General features: G+C 37.6%; 1 protein-coding gene across 2 annotated transcripts; it reads right to left on the minus strand.

Moving 5' to 3' along the window:
* Window positions 1-581: 581 nt before the first annotated feature.
* ZHX1 (zinc fingers and homeoboxes 1) lies at window positions 582-23,946 on the minus strand. 2 transcript variants are annotated; one of them, XM_070382436.1, is made up of 5 exons: window positions 23,558-23,946; window positions 16,787-16,903; window positions 9,907-10,019; window positions 5,005-7,856; window positions 582-2,475 (listed from the first exon to the last, which is right to left on the minus strand). In XM_070382436.1, exon 4 carries the CDS (start codon window positions 7,627-7,629, stop codon window positions 5,008-5,010), a length of 2,622 nt encoding a protein of 873 aa, XP_070238537.1. In that variant the 5' UTR covers window positions 7,630-7,856; window positions 9,907-10,019; window positions 16,787-16,903; window positions 23,558-23,946; the 3' UTR covers window positions 582-2,475; window positions 5,005-5,007. The 2 variants fall into 2 exon arrangements, with proteins under 2 accessions (XP_070238537.1, XP_070238536.1); XM_070382435.1 differs by lacking the exon at window positions 9,907-10,019.
* Between the last annotated feature and the right edge of the window lie 435 nt (window positions 23,947-24,381).

Genomic DNA, 24,381 nt, shown 5'->3' on the forward strand with positions numbered 1-24,381 from the left:
AAGGTTAAACATGAATTATTATATGATTCAGCAATTCCACTCCTAGATAAGTACCCAAAAGAACTAAAAAGAGGGACTTGTCTTCTGAGTTGTACGCTGATTTCACTGCAGCAATTTTCTAGCCAAAAATGGAAACAACCCAAGTTGAATACATACACACACACACACACACACTTGCGTGCATATTCAGCCATTAAAAAGGAACAAAATTCCAATATATGCTACAATACAAATGAACTTAGAAAACATTATGCTAAATGAAATAATTCAGACACAAAAGGACAAGGATTGTATGACTTCACTTATTTGAAATATCAAGAATAGGCAAATTCATAAATAATCTAGAAAGTAGATTAAAGGTTATCAGGGGTTATGGGAAGAGGGGCAATGGAAAGTTATTGCTTAACAGTTACAGAGTTCTGTTTGGGATGATGAAAAGTTCTGGAAATAGTAGCAATGGTTGTCCAACATTGTGTAGATAATTGATGCCACTGAACTGTACACTTAAAAATGGATATAATGGCAAATTTTACTATATTTTACCACATTAAAAAATGAAAAAAATCACTGAAAACTACTAATCACTGCTAATTTTTTATTTTGTATTCAAGGACACAGTCAACCAGGAGAGAAAAGTTCTTTGCTCTGTCAAATAAATATATTTAAAAGCTAGCAAACATCAGAGCAAAGTGCCAAGTCTATAAAAGAGACGGGGAAAATTACTAATAGTTATTTACAGCTATACAAAAGTAACATATTGCAAGGGAGACATAATATAAATATATTCAGAGGTTTCATTTCCAATACTTGACATTTCAAATTTTGAAAACATTAAAATTATTGTCAAACAAAACTCAGACCACATTGGCAATGGTTTAAAAAAGGGAGCAATTTAATCTTTATAATACAGAGTGCTTTAAGAAGTTTTTAAACGTGTAAAAGAAAGAACAGTTTAGTGCATTAAATTGTTACAGTCTTTACATTGCTTCTCTTTAAAAAGTTAACAGTAGTATGAAAAAGCCACCCACAAAGCCAGCTGTCTGAGTGAAGAAATCAGCTAAATTGCAGCATTTTGGAATTACTAATAAAGCTATAGTTAAAAATGAAAAGTTTATAAAAATGAAAGCAGCATGCATAGTCAAGGCTTTTTCATAACATTTTCATTAGCTGACAAAACATTAAGGTAAAAACAAGAGCTTAATATTTATTATTTATTAAATTAGATAAAATAAACTGGCCAAGCCCACTACATCTGGTCATTCAGAAAAACATCTTAAAATCCAAAGCTAATGAAACTGAACATTTCTTCTATGAAGAAAGCACATTTTGAAAAATGGTCCTATAGTCACAAAGAAAAGGATCCTTCTCAACATGAATGAACAGCACCGGTCTTTACAAAGTTTATGAGTTAGGAGGAACTTTCAGTCTCCTGAAATGGCAAGAGTTAACAGTTAACACTCCCATAATTCATAAGTGAAGAGCTAAGTTTTAACTCATTCTGATCAGTTCAGAATTCTTTTTCTTTATTCACTGAAACTGTTACACAAAGTAGAATTTCACCGAAAGATAATTTTTGAAAGCTCTGATCTGACACCTGTACAAACATTTCTGATTTCTCTATGGTTGTAAGAAAAGAGTAAGTTAATATTTACTACATGATTCCTTTTCACATTTTTGGTACAACGTTTATTTCAGAGTTTAACCCTCTTGAAATTCCTATGCCAGTTTCTTTCCCTTCTTCAGTACTGATTATGTTCAGTTTAAAAAAAAAAGCTAATTCAGTTTCTAATGAAAAACAGTAATGGAGTATTACAAGTAGTAATAGTGGTATCCATGAATGTGTTCAATGAAAGGTCCAATCATTAAGCGCCAATGATACCACAAAACCTCTTTGCTCCAACATGTGTCAATAGTTTTTTACATACATTGAAATTATATAAACCCATGCACAACTCTTAATCTTAGTGCAGGGCCTGATAAATGAGACATAGAAATAAATCAGATTTTTCTTTTTCCTGCTCCTAACAATTTTTACTCTGTAAAATGTTTGGTCACTGAAAGCTATAGGCTTAATCACATATCAAAGAATACAGGCAATAAGGCCCATCTTACGAGACATACAGTATTAAGCTGAAAAAAATATGAGGACAAGCTCTAGTGGTCATTAAACTCCCTCAGAAAGTCTAAGAATCAGAATGTCTCCATCATATCAGAATAAAAATGTACTGTATTAAAATCTGAATTTTTACAAGTTGTTTTTTTAATTAGTGTTCTATGTACATTGTAGGACTTCTGCCATTTGCAGTAGTTTAACTTTGGCACAACACTGAATTCCATTTCTTTTGGGTATTGGATCCTATTTTTTGAGATTGTATATGCCCCCAAACGTTTTCAATGTCATCAAAGATTGGGCCATTCACAGTAAATCAGACATCTGGAGTTGAAGAATTGATTCTCCTCCAACGTATTAGGCAGCTATAAAAGAAAAACATAATAAAAAACTAAACTTTTTAAGATAACCATATTTTAACATTTTCCACTTTTAGGAACAAAAATGATATAAATTAGCCATTAAAATGCATCCTCTGTATTCGCTTAGTAATCCTGAGATCACTTGCCACATGAATCTTAACATATAATGCAGTAGATTTTCTGTGCAACTCCAGTGTATATGTTTTGCATATACCAGATTTGCTTATAGACATTTTTCACCTACATGTAATAATTTATAAAAAGATATTCATAGGATTATAATATATGTGATATAAAATATAGTAAATCTTATTTACTATAAGGTTAGTAAAATAAGTACTATATTTATAATAAACAGACTATGAAATCTAAAGACTCTTATATCCTTTTTTATTTATATACAGGGCTAACTTGTGAAAAAAGAGGTATATATTTACCACTTTTTCCTGTAACTATTTTGGAAAGGTTTTGGTTACCTTTATTTGTAAATAAACCATACTTAAATGAAGAAGTATTTAAATGAAATTTATGGTGTATCATTTCATAAGATGAAAAATTATTTTGTTAAGCCAATGATAACTTGCTGATTAATGGGTTTTATAGTTTTAGACTTCTGCATATTTTAAAAGCAGGGCATCCCAATGTATGTACCACAAAAGTCAGGTAAATGTACATTATGCAACTTTTTTGAAAACCATGGCTTTGTGTGAATCTTCTGATCATAGTGTTCATTAACATATACATATATAGCTTAAGAACCATCCACAAACTTAAAAGTAAGGTCAAACTACGCTATAGAAAAAAGTTCACATTATTTTTAGAATAAGATTCTAATTCCTTCCAAAATCACCGCAGAGGTTACTACAACACAACAACAACAATTCACTGCAGCAACAAATCTGTTGATGTAATCTTGGCTGAGTGCACATTCTTATGTTTAGCAATAAAAAAAGCCTGTTAAAAATATTTTCTGCATCTGTGTTAGAAGCAAGCCTGTCCTGAAGGTTTCTGACGTAAGGAAATGGAGGTCGGTGTTTCAGGATATAGCCATACAAGACTGCTTAACTTCTTGTGACTCATGAGGATACATTTATGCTCTAAAACCTGGAATGAGATTCATTCTAAAATATGTACATTTTTCTGTCTGAAAAAAAAAACTATTAATGAAAGAAAATCTGGAAAAAGACTGCTAAGCAATAAGAATAGTGCCTAGTACTTATTAAGCTCTCTATAAATAACTGTTAAAATAAATAAAACCATGAAGGAAGGTGTGCGGAAATTAAGGAAATTCTGTGCAGAATAGAGCATAAAAGTAGAGGATGGGGTAGAGATGCAAAAAGCTATGGAAATAAGTAAATATGTTCATATGAGGAGGGTCTTTTTTCCCTCCCCTGCTATTTGAAAATACTGCAATGATTTTTGTCAACAAGATGCTTTTGGACTACTGATGGACAGACCAAAACACTTCATGACAACTGCACTATTTTTTAAGAAGTATAGACTTATCCTAGAACACGCCAAACCAGAGAGCAGAAAAGAAACAAACTATGCTACTGAATTCTGAAAGTATTCAGAATTGGAATTCTAATTCCAAATCAGGTATCGGATTTGCAACTACAGTGAAATTTTAATTAATCCAATCTGTAATAGAATTAAGATTCAAGGAACGTGCCAAACCTTTCAAATATAAAGCACATTTTCTTGCACTTTTATGCCTACAGAGAGATATTTTTAACTTACTGATGTGTTTTTGCTGGTGGCAAGTTTGTTTTATATTAAGTAACGAAAAGACATTTTAGGCAACTGAGTTAATATCAAATCTGTTATTTACCACTGATCTCTACAACAGAAATAATTTATATCACGGTTTTCAAAGACAGATGCCACCTAAGTGAATATGAAATTATATATTGCTTAAAACAGATCTTTGGCTTTTAATAGAAAAATATTGAGTAATTTTAACGCATAAAGCATTTTAAACTCTAGTTAAAAATCTGATAGTTTGGGGGCAATAAAACATTAAAAAAGATACCCATTTTCACCTAGTTCCCTAAAACTAAGCAATTCTCACCCCTGTGGTAAGTCCTTCCTTCAGTATACTTTCCCCCCTCTTTTTAGTTTTCATTTTTTAATTCTTTTCTTAAATAAGCAAAAAGTGAAGCTTTAGTGAAGGAGGCTTGCAAGAAAAATATACATTTTAGTTATCTTTAGTATGTGTTAATCTCCAACCCGCCACCAGTCTTTCTTCTTGGAGAATGGGTAACTTTCCCTTAAAACAAAGCAAAAAAATACATTTCACATAAAAAATAAATAATTCAGAGAACATTAAACTCTATATAAAAATCAACATAAAATCAGGATACAAATGATAATCATGTATCTCTTGGGCTACACTCATGGCACCTAGCCCTCTTATTGGGCATCAGAGAAAATATTTTAGAAAAAACACTGTCAAAAGTGAAGATGACAGATATAAGGTGGCTGTTCTAAACGTATGTGGTCGGTGAATATACATTCAGATTAAAAACTTACATTTCAGTCATCTGATTTAGAAAGCTTCCGCTTCACATGTCGTGGGGGTTCCCAAGTGTCACTGTCATCTGTTTCTTCTTCCTCCTCTTCCTGATCATCAATAACTTCATCTTCCTCCTCGTTTTCCTCAAATAATTCTATACCTAACTCCGATCTTCTCTGTCTTTCGGCAAACCATTCTCTGACCTGCTCATAACCCATATGTGATCTGTTAACAAGTTCATCGAGGTCTTGCTCATTAAGAAATTTGTGCTTCAGGTAATAATCCTTAAGTATTGCAGTTCCAGTTTTAAATTTGATGAGGGACGGCCCCCTGTCCCAGTTGTTCATTCTCTTGCCTCCTCTGGGCCGCCCACGAGGTCTTCCTCTCCCCCTGCCTTTTGGTCTCCCTCTCCCCCTTTTCCTAAGAGAAGACAGACCATTCATGCTACTTGAATTGGCGCTTTGATAGTAGTAGTACCATTTTAAGTTTCCATTTTTCCAAGCATAACGGGTGTCCCCAAACCAACTAACTATGTCTGTTCTAGCAAGCCCGCTTTCTTCAGCCAACTTGTCATACTCTTCTGGTGACGGCCACTGTGTTCGGACAAATGCACTTTTAAGCATGTGCAGCTGCTCGGGTGTTTTTTTACATATCTTGCCAGTACTCCCTGACTTAGGTGCACTAGTTTCATCTCCAGGAGAAGTTTCTCCAGCTTCTTCTTTGGAACTACCTGCATTGCTTTCCTCTACTTCCACTTTCTCTTCCTTTAAAGCTTTTGATTTCTTCTTCTCTGTAAACCAAGCATCAATTTCCCTTCTGGTGAGTTTGGTTTGCGCTCTTAACCTATTTAGTTCTTCTTCTGTAAGTACAGAGCTGTTGAGAAAACTTGCCTGCAGGGCACGAAGCTGCTCCGCTGTCTTCTCTTTAAACTTCTGGGGAGTAAAGTCGGGAAAAGGATTCCAGGACTGTTTCTGCTGTGAAGTCACAACAGCTGGGGATTCTGTGGTTTCATCGCTTGAGTCTATGATGATAGTGGCAGAGGAGTCATTGTTGAGATGTAAGCACTGATTACTCTTTGAATTTCTCTGGTTGTACCTTGTGTCACTAAACCATTTTTTAATCTCTCCTTTGGTCAGTCCTGTGATTTTCATCAGTCTGATAATTTCAGCATCATGGGGAAACTGATTCTTCAGGTAGCTGACTTTTAATTCTGCCAGCTGCTCTTTAGTCTTTTTAGCCCGAATGCCAAACGAATCAGGGTTTGCCAACGTGGCTTCGTGTTTGACCAGCTGAGCGGATGGGACTGCTGCTGTTGCTGGCTTGGTTTCTGTGGTCGGCTGAGTAGTGGGGACCTGACTTTTCTGTACATTCGTTTGATTTGGAACCCCTGCCACTGTCAAGGCTATAGGTGCCGTTACTGGCAAGGTGTTCGTGCCACCTACTTGTGTGAGGACCAGACCCGGCTGGCCAACTATTTGGCATGTCTGTAAGATGGATGGTAAACCATTACTCCCCGCGGAGATGTGGGTGGGAATGACAGTTATGGTCTGAGGTACAGTGTGTACTGTTCCGTTGAACTGTTTCCTTCTTGCCTCCTCTACTTCCTCAGGAGTCCAGCTAACACCGTGTTTTAGACGTTGGGCTGAAAACCATATCTTGATCTGTTCCTCTGTATATTTTGCTTGAGCAGAAAGAACAGTTATCTCTGACATTGTTGGATAAGGGAATTTGTTGTAGGTGTTAAGCAAAAGGGGGTTGTTATCCAATGCAGCATTGTAGGTAGGAATGCTATTAACAGGGATTAGGACTTTGGGAATCAAACTGGAATTCTGCTGAGCTGATACTGCTGTGATCACCTGTGCTAACCCAGGAAGAACTGCTGCCGGGGCCACAACCGTGCTGGCAGCATGTGGGTGGATTCTGTTTACAACAGAAGTACTTGCATTCGATTCAGAAGCCGAAGAGCTTGGATTTTCCACAGTTTCTTCACGGTCTGGTTTGATTTCATTCTCTTTCTCTTCTGGAATGTCCTCAGCTGAATTACGATGAACTGTAATCCGTTTGTTCTCCACTTTATTTTTCATCATTTTCATGATAGGAGTTTTACTGATAGATATTCCTGAAGAAGAAACTTCTGTAGATTCAGCTTGCTCTGAATTCTCCTCCTTAACAAAACTACCATCAAAAGTCAGATCATTTATTGTTTGTTCAAAGATTGTCTGGTTATTTCGTTTTACCATAGTCAACTTAAAATTCTCTTCTCCTGGGTGATATTTCAGATTATGCTCAGAAAGTGCATCATACCTTTTGGTAAGAAAATTGCATTCAACACAAACATAGGATGAATTTAGCACTACATTGGGATGTTCTGAATCCACATGAAAAGTAAACATATTTAGATCTGGAGTTTGGAAAGTACAGTATTTACATTCATAACCACCTTCAACTTTCTTATTTTGCTGATTGTCAGAATCCACGGACTCATGAACTTCTTCATCACTTGAGACACTCTCTGTTCTGGTGTTTTCTATGGGTGTAAGTACAGGCGGACCTTCGTCCAAATCTGATACCAACTCGAGGTCTGGATCCTGTTCACTGGCAAGGACCATGCAGGGTGTTGTAGACTTTCGCCTGCTTGCCATTCTGATGTTATGGGGGGAAAATCTCAGTGGTGATTAAAAAGCATTGGGGCTTAAAACTGTTCAGTATCCTTCATTTGAAAACAATGGCTTTTGGTTCTTCAAGTCTGTCTTTGTGCTCAGCAAGTCTCATTAGCAGCTTTTTCATGGTGCAATCAAGTAAAGAGCTTATGGTTGGCAAATAAAATACTGCAGAACTGCTGAAATTTTTGAAGCACAACTCCAATCACCTATATTAAGATAAATTAAAAAATGTTTTAAAATGAGTGGTTATGATCTTTTCAACAAATTACAGCTCTATTTCACTTACGTGAAGTTGGATAGCTCAGCTGTAAAGATGCAGAATAAAACTAGAACCAGAAAAAAATTTCTCTGAGGATCAAAACAGATGTCTCCAAGCCAGCTCACTGATGGTCAGGTACTATACCTGATGGGTCAGCCTGCAGGCTTGTGTGTATTTGGATTTTTCAGCCAGCTGGCTATATATCAGAAGGGAAGAGGAAGAAAGTGTCTCCTTTGGCAGGCACTCTTAATGTGAAATGATAATCTGTTAACAGGGGAGGAACTTTAAAATTATAAAAAGTAGCCACAGATACTCAAAACTATGACCACTAAGTGTATAAGAAATTCAATCCATCAGTTATGCCCTGTTCTTCCTCCTGGTCTGTCTTACCATTCTAAAAGCATGCCCAAGTATGGCAAAAGCAGCAAAGGTAGAATATTAATGACCAAGGTTTCAGAAATATTATCTTCATCATTCTCCACAATGCTATCAGAATTTGTAAAACATGTCTAATCATATCAGTTTCCTGACTCAAAGCTTCTAATGGGTCCCTAATGCTGAAAGAATGAAGTTCAAACTTCTAAGGCCCCATGTAGCTCCCTCCACGTCCTGACTGCAACCTGAATTTTCTACCATCTCTCTCCTGACTCCTATTTCCTTATGTCTTAGGCACAGAGCACAAATGATCGCTGTTCCAGGGACTCCCACGCAGGCCAATCCTTGTGTATGGACGCTTCTTTGTGCACACACTGGGTGTGATGATCTCTCAGATCTGTCCTAGAGATCACCCTTAGCTTGGGCCAACCTCCTTTCCGGTTTATTTTCTAGTCCATCACTTACTATATTGTACCAGAGGAATGTTGCATTTCTGTTGTGAAACCTCCAGTCTCTTTATTTTTTTTCTTCTTTTTTAAAGGAATAGCTTTACTGAGACATAACAAAGCTCTTGAAACTCTGGATGGAGTCAGTTTCCTTTTATACCTTCAATCTAGCTCTCTCAGCTGAGTTGTCTTGACTGACTTCTCATTTATTTCTGTATCTTTGGTATACAGAAGCCTGAAAAGGGGTTTCCCTGGTGGTTCAGTGGTAAAGAACCTGCCTACCAATGCAGGGGACACAGGTTCAATCCCTGGTCCTGGAAGATCCCACATACCACAGGACAACTAAGCCTGAGAACCACAACTACTGAGCCTGTGCTCTAGAGCCCGGGACCCACAGCTACTGAAGCCCTTGCGCCTAGAGCCCATGCTCCACAGCAGGAGAAGCTACTGCAATGAAAAGCCCATACACTGCAACTGGAGAAAGCCTGCATGCAGCAACAAAGACCCAGTGCAGCCATAAGTAAATAAAAAATCTTTGACTTGAAAAAAAAAAGAAAAGAAGCCTGGAAGTAAGGACTCACTAAAAGTTGATTAACCTGAAATAGGGTTCCCTAGTGGTCTAGTGGTTAGGATTCAGTACTTTCACTGTCATGGCTTAGGTTCAACCCCTGGGTGGGGAACTAAGATCCTGCAAGCCGAGTGGCGTGTCCCCCTCCCCACTCCCCCAAAAATGCTACCTCCAACCTGAACCAGAATGAACAGAAAGAGTCCTATAAAACTCAAAATGCCCTAAAGGCATCACTATAGTGAACAAAGCTAAAATTCACAAGGAAAACCTTGAATCATCAAGAAAAAGTGAAATATTTTCATATGAATACATTTTAATACTTTTGTACCCAAAATAGTTAAAATTTTGATGCTAAATCGGTTAAAGTTGGTGTGCTTCTAAAGTCTAAAACAAATGAAAATGACTACAATAAATGGTATCAGTTATTTTCTACCACAAAGGAACCACAAAGGAACTATTTTCATTTACTAACATAGTCCTTGTCCTAGCTGAACTGAGGAGAAAAAGTTTATGTCAATGATTATAAAGCAAAACTAGGTCTCCATGACTCAGTAAAAGGAGAAACATTTTAAGGAAACAGAGCTGTCCAAAGAGAGAATATCCTGTACCTTTGAAGGTGCTAAGATCCTTCTTACTAGGATTATTCAAATCATACTACATTTCCATTTGATGTATCCAAGCAACAGACGAAAAGTTGGACTGTCTCTTGTTCTCTGATTTCCTATATTACAAAATAAAGAGCATCAGTTTAGTAATAATAGTAATATCAACAGTCCAAAACCCACTCTCAAAACTGTCATTGTTGGCAGGAGTGGGATGGATGGGGAGACTGGGATTGACACATATACACTATTGACATTATGTATAAAATATGTAGCTAATGAGAGGGTACTATACAGCACAGGGAACTCCACTCAATACTCTGTGGTGACCTAAATGGGAAAGAAATCCAAAACAGAGGGATACACGTATATGTATGGCTGATACACTTTGCTGTATAGTAGAAACTAACACAACAGTGTGAAGAAACTATTGTTGTTTAGTTGCTAAGTGGTATCCGACTCTCCTACAACCCTGTGGACTGTAGCCCACCAGGCTCCTCTGTCCATGGCATTTCCCAGGCAAGAATATTGCAGTGGATTGCCATATCCTCCTCCAGGGGATCTTCCCAACCCAGGGATTGAACTCCTGTCTCCTGCACTGCAAGTGGATTCTTCACCACTGAGCCACCAGAGAAGCCTTATACTCCAAAAAAGAATTAATTTTTAAAAGTGTCATTTTTTCTATAAAAAAATCTTTGATTTCTAAGGGAACATAAATCCATCACTGAGATTTAAAATGATTTCTTAACTAAGTGCTATAAACTAAGATAATTCTATCTTTCCTATTCAATTTAATAGGGAACACTACTATTTTTGATCATTTTTTTTCTCATTAGAAACAAGGATTTCCTCAAATAGCCTTAAGTAAGTGGAAGAGTAACAAATGAGCACCACCCACATTTCTGACAGTGAAGGAGAACTACTGAAAGGCAGGGGAGTAAGCTATTCTCCTAGAACCTTAGATGATATTTAGATGGGGTATATTAAGAGCTGAAAGTCTTAATAGAGGAGTTTTTCTTGAGACTGTATTTCTTGAAGTGGTGGTTTTCAAACTTTTTGTTATAAGAAAGCCCTTTCTTCAGACAAAATTCTATGAGGAGCCCAAGTATAAAACTGATTAAAGAATATAGCTATCTGATTGGAGAAGTGGAGAAGCTTAACTAACTCCTGATCCCATCCCATGGACCCCTGCTTTCACCTCTGATGGGTTCTGAGATGTGTTTGAAGACTTTGACTTAAAAACATAAGTAGTTTCATCATAAATCCTCAGCTTGGCAGTGCTAAGCCATGAAATGTGATACCTAAAGTGAATTTAATGTGTCCTTTTAGGCTGTTTCACTGTAAAAGACAGGCGTGGAGCACCCTGGGATAGAATAGAGTAGCCCCTACTAATAAGAGATACAGAAGAGAAACTGGAGGAGCTAAGATACTTTTATTATTCTGGTTCTGTAGCTCTTGGGTTAAACTTACTTTTCATCCTATCTAGTATAAATATAGGAATATGCTACCAAGTTGTTACTTTTATTTCTTTTCCTTATAGCTCACTAGCTCAGAATGGTCAGTTTGTAAGAACTGAAACAGATATACAATTTTCAGAGTATTTTTGCTAAAGTCATGAAAATAATAAAATATGCATATATTATAACCTAATGATATATACATACAGCTGTGCTTTTTCCCTTTGAAAGCATTGGTTTTGAGGAATTTGAAATTTTAAAATTATAAATTAAATTAATTTAAATTAAAAATTTTACATTAAATGTATAATTTTAAAACTATAAATAAGTTACTTAAAAGAAAGGCTTTTAAAAATCCTCAGTAATGCAAAAGACTAAAAATCCGATTATCTTGGGTATCCTAAGTTGTCTCAACCTGGGTTACTTCTATATGCAACTACATAGACCTGGGAAATACTCTTTCCTCTTTACTCCTAAAACTGCCCATCTTTTGCTAACAAAACCATAATCAGTACATTATTTAACATATTTCTAAAGGGAGATTGAGAACTTCCAAAAGTGCCTCAAGATTTGGTTCAATGGCTCAATTCTATTATTATGTATACAACCTAAAAATAAAGCACAAATAAAGGCAGCCTCGTGGTCCTTATTTTATAGTCATAATTTGAGGGGAAGCAGGGACCTCATTACAGTCTTCCCATTCTTCATGGAAGAAGAAACCCACCCAAGGGAATAAATTCACAGAGGCTTTGTGGTAAAGGCTAAAACCACAGGTTTTAGAGTCTCCTCTGTACTCAGTAGTTAGGTGACTGGAAAAGTTGCCCAGTATCAACCTCAGCTTTCTCATCTATAAAACCAAGATTCTTCAGTTCAACAAATCCACTGACCAACTATGTATTGAAGGTCAACTATGTGTCAGGCACTGTGTTGGGCACTCGGATTACAAGAGTCAACAGGACAGATAGTCTCTGGTCTGCCAGGTTCTAGCTGTTAACAAGGAAAACAGGCTTAAGCAATTAGAATGACTATGATCAATGCAATGAGAAGAGGTTCTGAGAACTATATAAGCACATTACAGGAGACTTCTAGAAAAGAAGCAGAGAAGGCTGCCCTGGAGAAAATAAACAGAGGTATCCCACCTCAGATACTGATCAAATAATGCTTCCCACACACTAGTATACAGTAGGTGCCTAATTAATGCTATGTTCCAGTCCCTGAAAATTATTTGGGGAATGAATAAATACCTTTTATATACTATTATTCTCTTTCTTTCTGTCTCTCATGCAGCTTAATCAGATGACAAGGCACACGAATTGAATATAAAAGCAAAAGGGGTAAAAATACAGAGTAAGAATTGCCATGATGCGGTTTCAATACATCTCATTACGGTGTAATGGGGCTGAGACAGGAAAACTGCCATATAGAAATCACTATTAGCTGATAGGCATCTCATCCTCTCTTTGAAGGTCAACTCAAAACAGCTTAAAATCAATTTGGGAAACCTTGCACTATTTACCTGTAAAAGAGGGTTAGAGTCCAGTTGCACAACTGAAGAGCTAGGTGGCTCTGCAGTTAAAACATAATTAAAGTGAAATCTGCCCATAAAAGAAAAAAACTATGCACTATATGCATATAGCACTGTAAATATAATTATGTTTTAACACCATTTTCAGTTAACCTTTCAGTAGAGAAAGATGTTAAAAAATAATCAATCAATTATACTGCCATTAAAAATGATATTCAAAAAAGTAAAGCATATGGCAAAGTATCCATTTACTGTTAAATTTTTAATAATCAGAACAAACTCTGCATACTGACCATAAAATAACTATGGGAGAATATGTATGCATGGTGGACAAAGGCTAGATGAAAACACTAAAAAATGAAAATTTCACATGAGATTATGGATGAAATTTTCATGGTGTGTGTGGTAGTTACGTTTTCTTTAATAGTGGTATGACATTGCTTGATTACAAAATACAACAAGCAGGGACTTCCCTGGTGCTCCAGGGGCTAAGACTCCATGTTCCCAACACAGGGGGCCCAGGTTCCATCCCTGGTCAGGGAAATAGATCCCGCACGCCACAACTAAAGATCCTGCTAGACTGGGAGCAGCCAAATAAATGAGTAAATATTCTAAAAACAAAACAAAACAATAGTTTCAAGGCCTTAAAATTGCAAATAGGCTAAACTATTTTTGTGGTCATTTGTCTCAAGCTGGAAACAAAATTTACTTAAAGCCAAAACACGTGCTACCTAAACATTTTTTCAGAAGGAGGAGGAATCTCTGAGTATGTATATCATTCAGATGTATTCCAGACATTTTGGAGGGCTGCTGTCCCACGGTAGAGAACTCAGACTGGTTCTAAGAGTCCGCAAGAGCACCCCTAGTCTCCAGAGAATAGATTTAGGCCAAGCCAATTTCCATGGTTCTGTGTACTGGCTCTTCTCCTGAAGGTCAGATGCTCCTTAATCAATTCATGATTCTTAATTCATGAATTACATCAAATTTTCCCTGCAGAAAAGCATTTAATGGAAACAAAATTTATTTCATCACAGTATAAAACTTTGGGGCAGTTCTAAAAGTAGTTCTTCTTACGTGATCGGTAAGAACGTCTCTTTAGCTCTTCACTATATCCCCAGGGCCAAACACAGTGCCTATTAATATTTGTTGGGGGAAAAAAGCTTTAAAATATATCTATATTTTGTATTATAGCATACATTTTCCTTCATTAAGCACTCATTTACTGAGGAGCTACACAAAACAACTGAGCTCGTTTTCACTGGTAAAATCCTTACAAACAAAATTACTTTAGTCATTAAAATATTAAAACATGCTCAAAAACATTCTCATATAAAACACTGTTTATTAAAATATAGCAATGGATGTTTAATGAATATTTACCAATTTATCTGTACTTCTATTGTAACAAATCAGTTTTATGTATGAATAGTGTACATCTAAATTTGTAGACTATCTAGAAACAAAACAAGGGTGATAAATTCATTTCAAATAATTAGTTCTGTGGTGGAATTCAGGAGAAAATGGCATACTTCTTATAAAGATAGACAAGTGCAAATCTGAACTTAGAACCATTACTTCTCTATAAGAGAAAACTACATTATAATGATGTTCTATATTTTAAAAGAGACTTAAAAATAGGTTCTCAATGTAATACACTCTAAAAAGTTAATGGATTGTTTCGAACTGTATGTTTAGCACAAAAAAAAAGTCATAAAACATTTTATAATTATACAGGGCCATAGCTACACTGAATTTCTAGGCCTCTATATTTTGGCTGTCTTGTACTTTAAATTAAATGATTAACAGTTTATTGGCCTAGTTAGCCACAAAAGCATGTTATTTTGGTAAGATTTTATGTTTAGAAAAACAGACTTTGTTTTTTATGCCAATTCTGGGTCAAATAAGAATATTTAGAAGATTTTAGAAGATAATTATAATTTTTAAGTATCATGTTAGTTTTGACCTACTACCAACTAAATAAACCGTTTTTAAGGCTGCTAAAATATACAACCTGAGAATCCTTTGAAATCTGTGTTCATACATACACTGAGAACTCTCAGGACTCTGTATTCAATTTAGTTTCACTTCTCCCTCTGTGAGTCAGAGTTCTGTTTAGCCAGCTGAAAATACTTACTTTTACGTGTTTGTATTCAAACTAAAAGTTACAAATCTACCAAAATCACAGAATGCCTGAAATAATAGTAGGAACAAAGAATAATGAATCCAAATGAAAACAAGGATATCTACCACTTTACTTTTAAAAGGTATCCAAGAGGATACTTTTCTTAATTACAATTTGTTTTTGGTCTTTACATAGTAGAGGCATTTTTCAAAGCGTTAATGTTAAAATATTTAGAAACAATAGTCAAGTTCTCAAAAAAAATTAAGTGAGAAATCTGACAACCCAAATTCGTACCCACAAGAGTTTGTAAAAATTACTGTAAGCTGGAATCATTACCTGAGAGACAAGTTTCAATAAAATTGCCAAAATAGTCTCAAGATAATACAAATTCAAGTATCGAGGTGAATACAGACAGGAGTAAATGTGATCCAAGTAACAACATCTAAGAAACTGTGGCCAAAGATAATCTAATTTCAGAAGATCCCTTTGCTAATGCTAATTGAAGCTTAGAGGCTTAGAAACTCTATCCTCTCTACCTGTTTGTTCTACCTGAGAAAGCTGACTTTAATGCTGCTAAAGATTAAAAGCCTCTAAGTTGGACAGATTTCTCCAGGCAAGCTCTGACCCCAGATTTGAGGAGTAAAATGTTTTTTTGAAAGATCTTTAGGCCACTGACATCCTGGTGGTGTACCTTCTGCTGGCATGTAGGTAAGTATGTAACATAATTTGACGGTGAAACACAAACCTGTCGTATAATGAAATATCTTATCTTTATTATTAAAGTTTGTGGATATGATCCAAAAGTTATTTTAGGCTGAAAGTAATTTCCCCCTACATTTCTCAAGGTAGTGTATTAAATCTTTCACAGAAGTCTAACACAAGAATGCTATTCTTGATTCCAAGTGACTTTATCACTGAAAGGCTGAAAAGTCATTCATCTGTCCATTATCTTTCCCATTTGTAAAATAAAGTAACTGCTACCTATTTTACTCAGGATACAATAATTCAATTTGAAGGATAATAGTAATTCATACTGGCAATATCAACTCGTAAAAAAACACAAAAATGAAAGTGAACCACCACATTAATAGTTATGGAATCTTTCCTAGTACTTTCTGGAATCATCTGCAATAACAACTGGACTAAAGTATAAGTATTTCAATAGCACAGTATGAAATCTAATGCTTCTCAAAAAGCCAATTTATATCAAGTAAGTAAAATGTAAAAGTAATTATGTACAAATATACTTAAATAGTGGTATGCTTAACCTAAATCAAAGTATTTATTAATATCTTAAATTTCATCATTGTAATTAACTATTATTAGAGATCTGTATACTGAAAATGTGTTTTCAGGAACTGTTCTTGAAGTCCTGAAGCATTTTCCTGGATATGGAAAAAGAACAGTAAAATTTCTAGATAAATTTCCCCATACAAAAGGTCTCTACCCTCCTGACCTTCATTTGTCTGGTTTACCACTGTAATTACCACAGGTCCAGTGCCTGATACACAATGGATTTCAGCAAATGTTAATTGAAAAATCACTTCTAAATATACCACAAAGATTTATTAAGAAGTGTGATGCTGTTTCCTTTCAAATTAAATCAGCCAATACTCCTACATTTTTAAAGTTTGAAAGTACATTTCTTAAAAAAGAGTTAAGAATATATCTGCTGCTTTTTAAAAGAAATCTTTTAAGACTTTAGCCAAATATAGTATCACTATATTAACTGAGCACATTCTGTCTCCAAGTTTTACCACAACAGAAGGATGCAACACATACCTGCCACAGTCTCCTCCCCATTCTGTTCTTTGACACGGAAGGGTGTCCCTTCAGATTAGGAGGTGTTTAGCTCAGGCCATCATTACTAACAGGTCCAAAGTACCTATCTGCCATCACCTACAAAAAAAGTAATATCGCTTTACTATTCTAGATATGATTCAGTCTTACTAGGAAACTTTAAGCCTATGCCTTGGTTTTTTAAAAGTAAATATAATTTTAAAAAATTAATTTCCTCATAGAAATTTTAAAAGAATCATCAAAGTGCCAAACTCAGTAAAATATGCGAAACTGAAAACTTAAAAATATATTTCAGTTCAGTCCAGTTCAGTCGCTCTGTCTGACTCTTTGCGACCCCATGAATTGCAGCACGCCAGGCCTCCCTGTCCATTACCAACTACCGGAGTTCACTCAAACTCACGTCCATCGAGTCGGTGATGCCATCCAGCCATCTCATCCTCTGTCGTCCCCTTCTCCTCCTGCCCCCAATCCCTCCTAGCATCAGAGTCTTTTCCAATGAGTCAACTATTCGCATGAGGTGGCCAAAGTACTGGAGTTTCAGCTTTAGCATCATTCCTTCCAAAGAACACCCAGGACTGATCTCCTTTAGAATGGACTGGTTTATAAAATAACCAAGTCACAATTTCAATATAGATTTTCAAAATGTGAAAAAAAATTTCAAAATGTGACTATATGCAGGATATAATATGAAAGCTGAGATGAAGAAATTGAGAATTGTAAAAAATTAGTACCACACAAGTTATGAAAGACAACTTAGTTAAACTAAGAGGTAGGAGAAGTTGTGTGTTTATAGGTTTATGTATAAGCCTCACTAGGCTTACATTTGTATCCTAATTTACTACGTATTAAGTGGAATGGATCATTAATGCTGGGAACAAGCCAATACTACTTAAATAAACTAGTGGTACCCTACTCCTAAACATATGGTATATCCGATACAATGACTGGTGTTTGTTTTTGCAAGAAAGTTACTGCTAAATGATTTTTCAATCAGCACATTGTGAAACATTAGATGGTACAAACTAAAAATCATTCTTTGAAAATTCAGATTTGTGTCTAAAAATGCTGTGGTATATTACTCAGAGTAGGTAAACCAATCAGGAGAATTAAATAAAAACTATCACTGTTTGTCATATTAAACAACAGTAAATCATGCTTTTGAAGAGTTGAAAGATTTTTGTTATTGTTCTTCAAGCCCCAAAGTTCTGTAAACCACAGTGAATGAATATTAGGTAGGATGATTTCCCTCAGTACCTTTTCTTTTTGATTCCTGCTTTTTGATTCACAACTTTATGAAGAGCCCTTTTAAGATAAGAAATTATGTAAACACACCAGTCCTTAAGTTGAAGCTTAGACTGAACAGTTACACTGTTTTCATGAAAAGCAAAAGAGCATTTTCTTGGTGGGCCCAGTGGAGCAATCCTGTTCTGTTGGTAGCCTAGGATCTACAATTTCATTTCCTGGTGTCTCCTTGTTCGGACACTCCTTAGCCAGCCATCTACAGGATGTGAACTAGAAGAAAGGATAGGAAACAGCTGCCAAAAGTAGGGAGGTTATTGTCCAAAATGAATTATTAATAATATTATAGGAAATTGATAACTTATTTGAATCCATTCTTAAATCACACAGTCATTGCAAGATGTTTTACTGAACGAGAGTCTATTGAGAAGAGCTGCCAAGACATGCACACTGCAAGCAGAGAATCAAACAAGTTCCTCAGTATTTCTGGATGAAAAGCATACTTACCTGATGTTATTTCAGCTTCTGATACTGGGATTACTTTAGGACACCTCTCTAATTCAAAGTATCTTTTTAAAATTTGGGATTAAACTTCAAAAATTGAAGAAGTCATCTTGACCATATACATTATGTAATAAAACAGATTGGTTATTTTGGCAGGAGAGGATGGACAGGACATAAAGATGAAGGATTTGGGGTTTGGAATCTGAGTGCATGGGTTCAAATCCCAGTTCTGTCACTTACCAGCTGTGTGATCTTGGATAAGCCACTTAGCCTCTCTGTGGCATAGCCCCCTTATCTGTAAAATGGGACTAATGATATTATCTACTTAATAGGGGTGCTGTAGGCATTGAAAGGAATAATACATGTAAAGTGCTTAGAAAATTTGCTGGCACATGGTATACCTACAAATTAGACTTTTTCTGACTCTTATTTAGGGTAATAACTTTTAAGTTATACAACAAAAAAAGTCTTTGTTTAAATTTTGCTAAATTTTAAGATTGGCATAGTGTTCTGGGTCAGTTATACTTCAAAAAACAAACAAACCCACAGGAAAAAAGATCAGATTTGTGGTTGTTGAGGCAGGGTAGGGAACTCAGGGAGGGGAATTGGATGAAGGTGGTCAAAATCTACAATCTTGCAGTTTTAAAATGTGCCATGTACTCAGTCGTGTCTTACTCTTTTCTACTCCACGGACTGTAGCCTGTCAGGCTCCTCTGTCCATGAATTCTCCAGCAAAGAATACTGGAGTGGGTTGCCATTTCCTTCTCCAGGGGATCTTCCTGACTCAGGGATCGAACCCCTGTCTTCTGTGCTCCTGCCTTACAGGCGTATTCTTTACCTGCTGAGCCATTAAGTAAGTACTAAGGATATACTGTACAACATGATAGATATAATTAACACTGTTGTATGTATATGAAAGTTGTCAAAAGACTGAATCCTAAGAGTTCTCATCACACATACACATAATTTGCTAAATGCTGAAACAGTATAAACTCTTTCAAAGTCCACAAAACAATTTTATTTTCCATTTCATAGCTTTGGGCATATTAAGCAGTGTTAGAATAAGCTGGCTTTAACAGGTAGACATTGATCAATCATAATTTATGCCTCCAACCCCAACATACACATATTTTCTCTGATCTAAGCCTTAAGATGAATCATTAATATATGACACATTTAAGGGGTGTTTCACAGAACGAACAGCTTTTGATATAATCTTATCATAGTAATAAAGAGAAACTGTTCTTTTTTCACCAACCCCCCGCCAAGTATAGTACAAGTACAGCCAATTTTTAACAAACTTTTTTTTTTTTTTACAACATTTGAAGGTAAAGGGAATAAACTTAGTAAAGGAGAAAAACATAATTATTAGTGAAGTGCTTAGAAATATCAGAATACTCCTATGTCCTTTCATTCTTCACAACAAAAAAAAAGACCTTTAGGAAGAGGAAAAAGGGAGCCAGAAATACTAAGAGAAATATTAAATCACTAAAATTTAATGACAAAGTTATTTTATTTTAAATGATAAATATGTATATGATATGTCTACTTTAATGTTTTAATTTTTTAGATAAGCTTTGATAATATGATTTTTAAATCTAAATTTCAAAGCTGAAAACAAAAATCCTGCATAAAAAATGATTTATTCAATTTTGATTCCCTTGAATAAATGTCATTCTTAATTTGCTCACACATACTTCTTTTTCCAAAGTATATCACTTATTTGTTTAGACCAAACATACATAAGACCATGTTTATAACTTTTAAATACATTACAGGATACTGATTATATAAACTGCAAAGATCAAGTACCCTTTAAGACCAAAACCTGGCAACCTCATAAAAACTTACCTAAGTATTTGCTTTAAAAATAAATTAACTGTATAAAATACAAATCTACAAAACATAAATGCAAATGTGTATATCCTGATTGGTAATCTAAATCAGCAGCTTCAGTCATACAAATCTTGTTACTTACCACTATGACTATATTTGAGCAACAGGATACAATAATATTAAGGATTAAAGGCTAGTACCATAGTTTTTTCCCTTCAAATAAATGTAATTCAAGTTACTTTTGAAATTACACAGAATGATTTAAGAGATTTTAAGTCAGAAAAAATTTAAACATACAAATGAATGTGCCATACTGACTATTACTACAAACAGTGCAATAGATATTTCTGGACATCTCCCTGAATTCATTGAATACGATTAGATTAAAAACTAGCTTAGGCACTGAAATTTCTACACTGTTAATATTCAAATAAGAAGTCTTTTGAATCCAAATCCACAATGCTGTAATGTACATAAAAAGGTTATTTCCTAAGCTACACTTGGAATCATTTTAGTAATTTTAGGAGTACTTCCGTTTAAGTATAAAGCAATAACTGAAAGCAAACTAGGTCCCAAATATCACATTTTTGTGCCAATTTAACATTACAAGAAAGAAAATGTATAGTATGTCATAATATCACCTTTCTCAATGTAAAATATAATAGGGAAAAAAACCTTCAAAGTGAGCCACCTCACCTACTAACAAAAGAATTGTAAACCCCCCAAAAAACAATAACAACAAAACAACATAAAGAATTGTAAAACTTAATTCACATTTATTGAAAAAAAGAACTTAGAAGTATCATTAAAGGTGAAATAGTTGGACATCATTCATGAACTGTCCTCCAGTCCAGTGAAATAATCAACTCACTTGATTGGAGTGACGTCTACTAAGGAGAGCTCACCAGCACAGGAACATTTATGTTTTCAGCCTTACCATATTTTGAAACCATCTGGCAGCAATGCCTTTCTGGTTCACCCAGTCTAATCTGTTCAGAACTGAATATAAAACTAGACCTACGTGCACCTTGGGGAAACCAAAGAACAGCACACATGAATAATAATGTTCTAAATGTGCAGCTCTAAACTAGTTTATACTTGAAAGGTGTTTTTAAAAACATTTCTATTGAAGATGTTAAAGCTCTTTTAAAAATACTAGAATGGTTCAAGAAATCTTTATGAATCATTGCTGTCATCAGTTACCCAAGTCTTAAATTTTTTTAATTTTAATCCTGATCACTAAAGAAACCATCTGAAGAGATTCCTCTACAAAGAGAGTTACTGATAAATGAAACACTATCAATTCTATAATGAAAGGACCCAAGGTTTTTTACAACTTACTTTGCACAAAATCAGTCTGCTTAGCCCTAAAATGCTTAGAGGAAGGGGGGAAAAACTAAGAGAAAAAAATACTCATGAAAGCCCTTTTTTCTTTTACATCCTGTTACAGCAGCACTACATTACTGTTTCTGGCAGCACTTATTTCTTTTGCTTAAAATCAAGAGTCAGAACTGCTACTCAAGACATTTTTTTTTTAAATCTAAGAATGTGCTAGGGTCAATATCCCTGTTAAAACCAAATTCCGTCACCCTCACCAACTGGCATAAAAACAAACGACTTTTTCAGGATAATTTTTCAGAAGCAAGGATAGTTCACACAGCACCATATAATATAAGTTAAAGCTTTCAGACAAAGACTGAGAAACAGTGACCAATACTAACGAATCTTAAGGTGCGTGCCTGTAGGTCAGGCACACACAAACACTCCAACCCAACAAATAGTCACTGTTCCTGGGATAAAGCTGCTTCTCCCTCCCTCACTGGGAACCACTCTATTTCTCAATTCTGTGATTTTCCCTTTTCAGATAAACTCTCACTCTCCAAAAGAACTGCTTCTTCAAGTTACGTGGAATCCCAACTTAAACACGTTACATACAAATTCTCTATCAGTAGTGTTCCAGACATGTTTTCTCCCAGCAAAGATGAGCCCCTTTTCTTTTTTTTTACAGCTGGGGTGAGATGACAGAAAAGCGCTGTGGCATTCCCGCTCTGCCCAATCTCTTCCCCACATCCCTCCTATCCCGAATCTCTCACTGAAGCCCTGCCAGAGAGTTTGATCCTTCCCTAACCTAAGCTAAGGATATGCAACGGAGCCCTTTTCTTCTCGGGGTTCTGCTTTTCCCTTACTGTTACCCACAGAGAGGCGGGGAGGGATGTATTGGAACAAAGAATTTTAAGTCCCTTTCTCTAGAACTTTGGTGTAAATACACAGGGAAAGGGCATCCCCCAGGGCTCTTCTTTCCTGCCGTTTGACCCCCTTCCTCTCAGAGCTTCTTCCTAGACTCTCATTCCCCGCAAAGGTCAGGAGCTTGTTCCCTTCAGGCCCTAAGGCTCGCAGTAGTCCCTGGTCAGCTTCCCAGTCTCCCTCCTGAAAGGGACGGATAACATTTCCATTCTCTTTCATCAACTTCTCAAGTCCCAGGGCTTCTTCAAAACATAATAGAGCTAAGGACTCAACTCTGAGTCTTGCCCTGAAATGGGTGCCCAGCCTTCCCTGAAGTGGGGTACAGCCTCTCCCCAAAGGGTTTTTGGGGGCTCCAACCCCAATGCCAGTGCGCTCAGCTCCAGCAAGAGAATCTCTCCTCTCAGGGAGACTGAGTCCCCACGAAGCCACATGCCCCAGCAGGTCAGGACTCCCGATCTCCCTCCCCTAGGATCCTCAACACTGCTGGGGTAGTCCATCCCTGCGGCGCCTGCCCCCCTTCTAAGGAGACCCGGTTCTCACTCCCATCAACAATCCCAAGTTGCTCAGTCCTCTCGTAGGGAGGCGGGCTGAGATTTTCCCTTACAAAGCCCACCCCCAGCTCCTTCCACAGCCGCAGAGACCCCAAGAGCGCAGAGGAAGCTCGGGGTCTGTCCCCCGACGGCGCTCCCGGCCCAGGCAGGCCCGGTCCTTGCCCCTCGGACGCCCCGCGCCGGTCCGTCCTGCCACCAGTCGCGATGAGCGCGCTCAGCCCCCTGGGGGCTCTGCCCCGGGGCCGCCCTCCTCCGTCCTGCCCGCGTGCCGCTCGCCTTCCCGGCCCGCCTCGCCGGCCGCGAGCTCTGCTCTGTTGGTTCCCACCCGTAGCCCCGGACTCCCTGGGCCGCTCGTCGCGGAGCCCGCTCGGGCCGCTACCTGCAGGGGCCGCCGCGCCTCTCAGAGCCCCGCCGCCGCCATCTTGCATTTCAAACCGGCTGCACTTTTCAGGGAGTCAACTCTGACCTGTGAACCCTATACCCGGAACCGCTCGGTGGGCCGGCTCACGGCTTCGGCAGCGCGGCGGACCCGGCGGAGCGCAGAGTCGGGGGTGGGGGTGCGAGGCGAGGCGCGCGCCCCAGCAGCCGACCGGAGGCGGGAGGGGGGAGGGGAAGAGCCGGCCGAGGCGGGGCCCTCCCGCGCGCGCGCCTTCCGCGCGCCCCCACCCCGCTCCGCGCCTGGCTCTCTACCCTGGGACCCTGCTGCTCCCCTGGGGTTCGACCCAGGTCTCTGCCCCCGGGATTGGCGCACGGCGGGAGGTAGGGAGCCGCCCCGCCCCTCTGTCAACAGAAGCCCCGCCCCCGTCTACGGAAGCTCCACCCTCTGTCAACAGAAGCCCCGCCTTCTCCAGGTCTTGAAGCGGCCCCGCTCCCTTGCCGGTGATAGCTCCGCCTACTATTGGCAGAAGCCTGGTCTTCATTCAGGTCAATCCAGAAGGCGCCTCGCCTTCTGCCAGTTGTGGCCCCGCCTCTGGGCGCTCCGCCTTCCTAGTGTCACCGCTGGATCGCGAGAAACGCCCCTTGTCATCTTGAGCTCCATTTGGTGGCAATATTACCCCAAGCCCCACCCCATTCGGCGGGAGCCCCACCCACTGTCAATAGAAGCCCCGCCTTCCTGAGACCCTTCTTGATTTCTAGCCCGAAGCCCCACCTCCTGTCAATTGCCGCCCCGCCTCCACTTGCCTCCTATTCGGCCAAAAGCCG

Source organism: Bos mutus, chromosome 14 (assembly GCF_027580195.1).
Source record: "Bos mutus isolate GX-2022 chromosome 14, NWIPB_WYAK_1.1, whole genome shotgun sequence".
In the NCBI taxonomy this organism is placed as follows: domain Eukaryota; kingdom Metazoa; phylum Chordata; class Mammalia; order Artiodactyla; family Bovidae; genus Bos; species Bos mutus.

Bases quoted from the DNA above. Each gene is read 5' to 3' on its own strand.
- ZHX1 (XM_070382435.1), bottom strand. From the start codon at position 7,629: ATGGCAAGCAGGCGAAAGTCTACAACACCCTGCATGGTCCTTGCCAGT.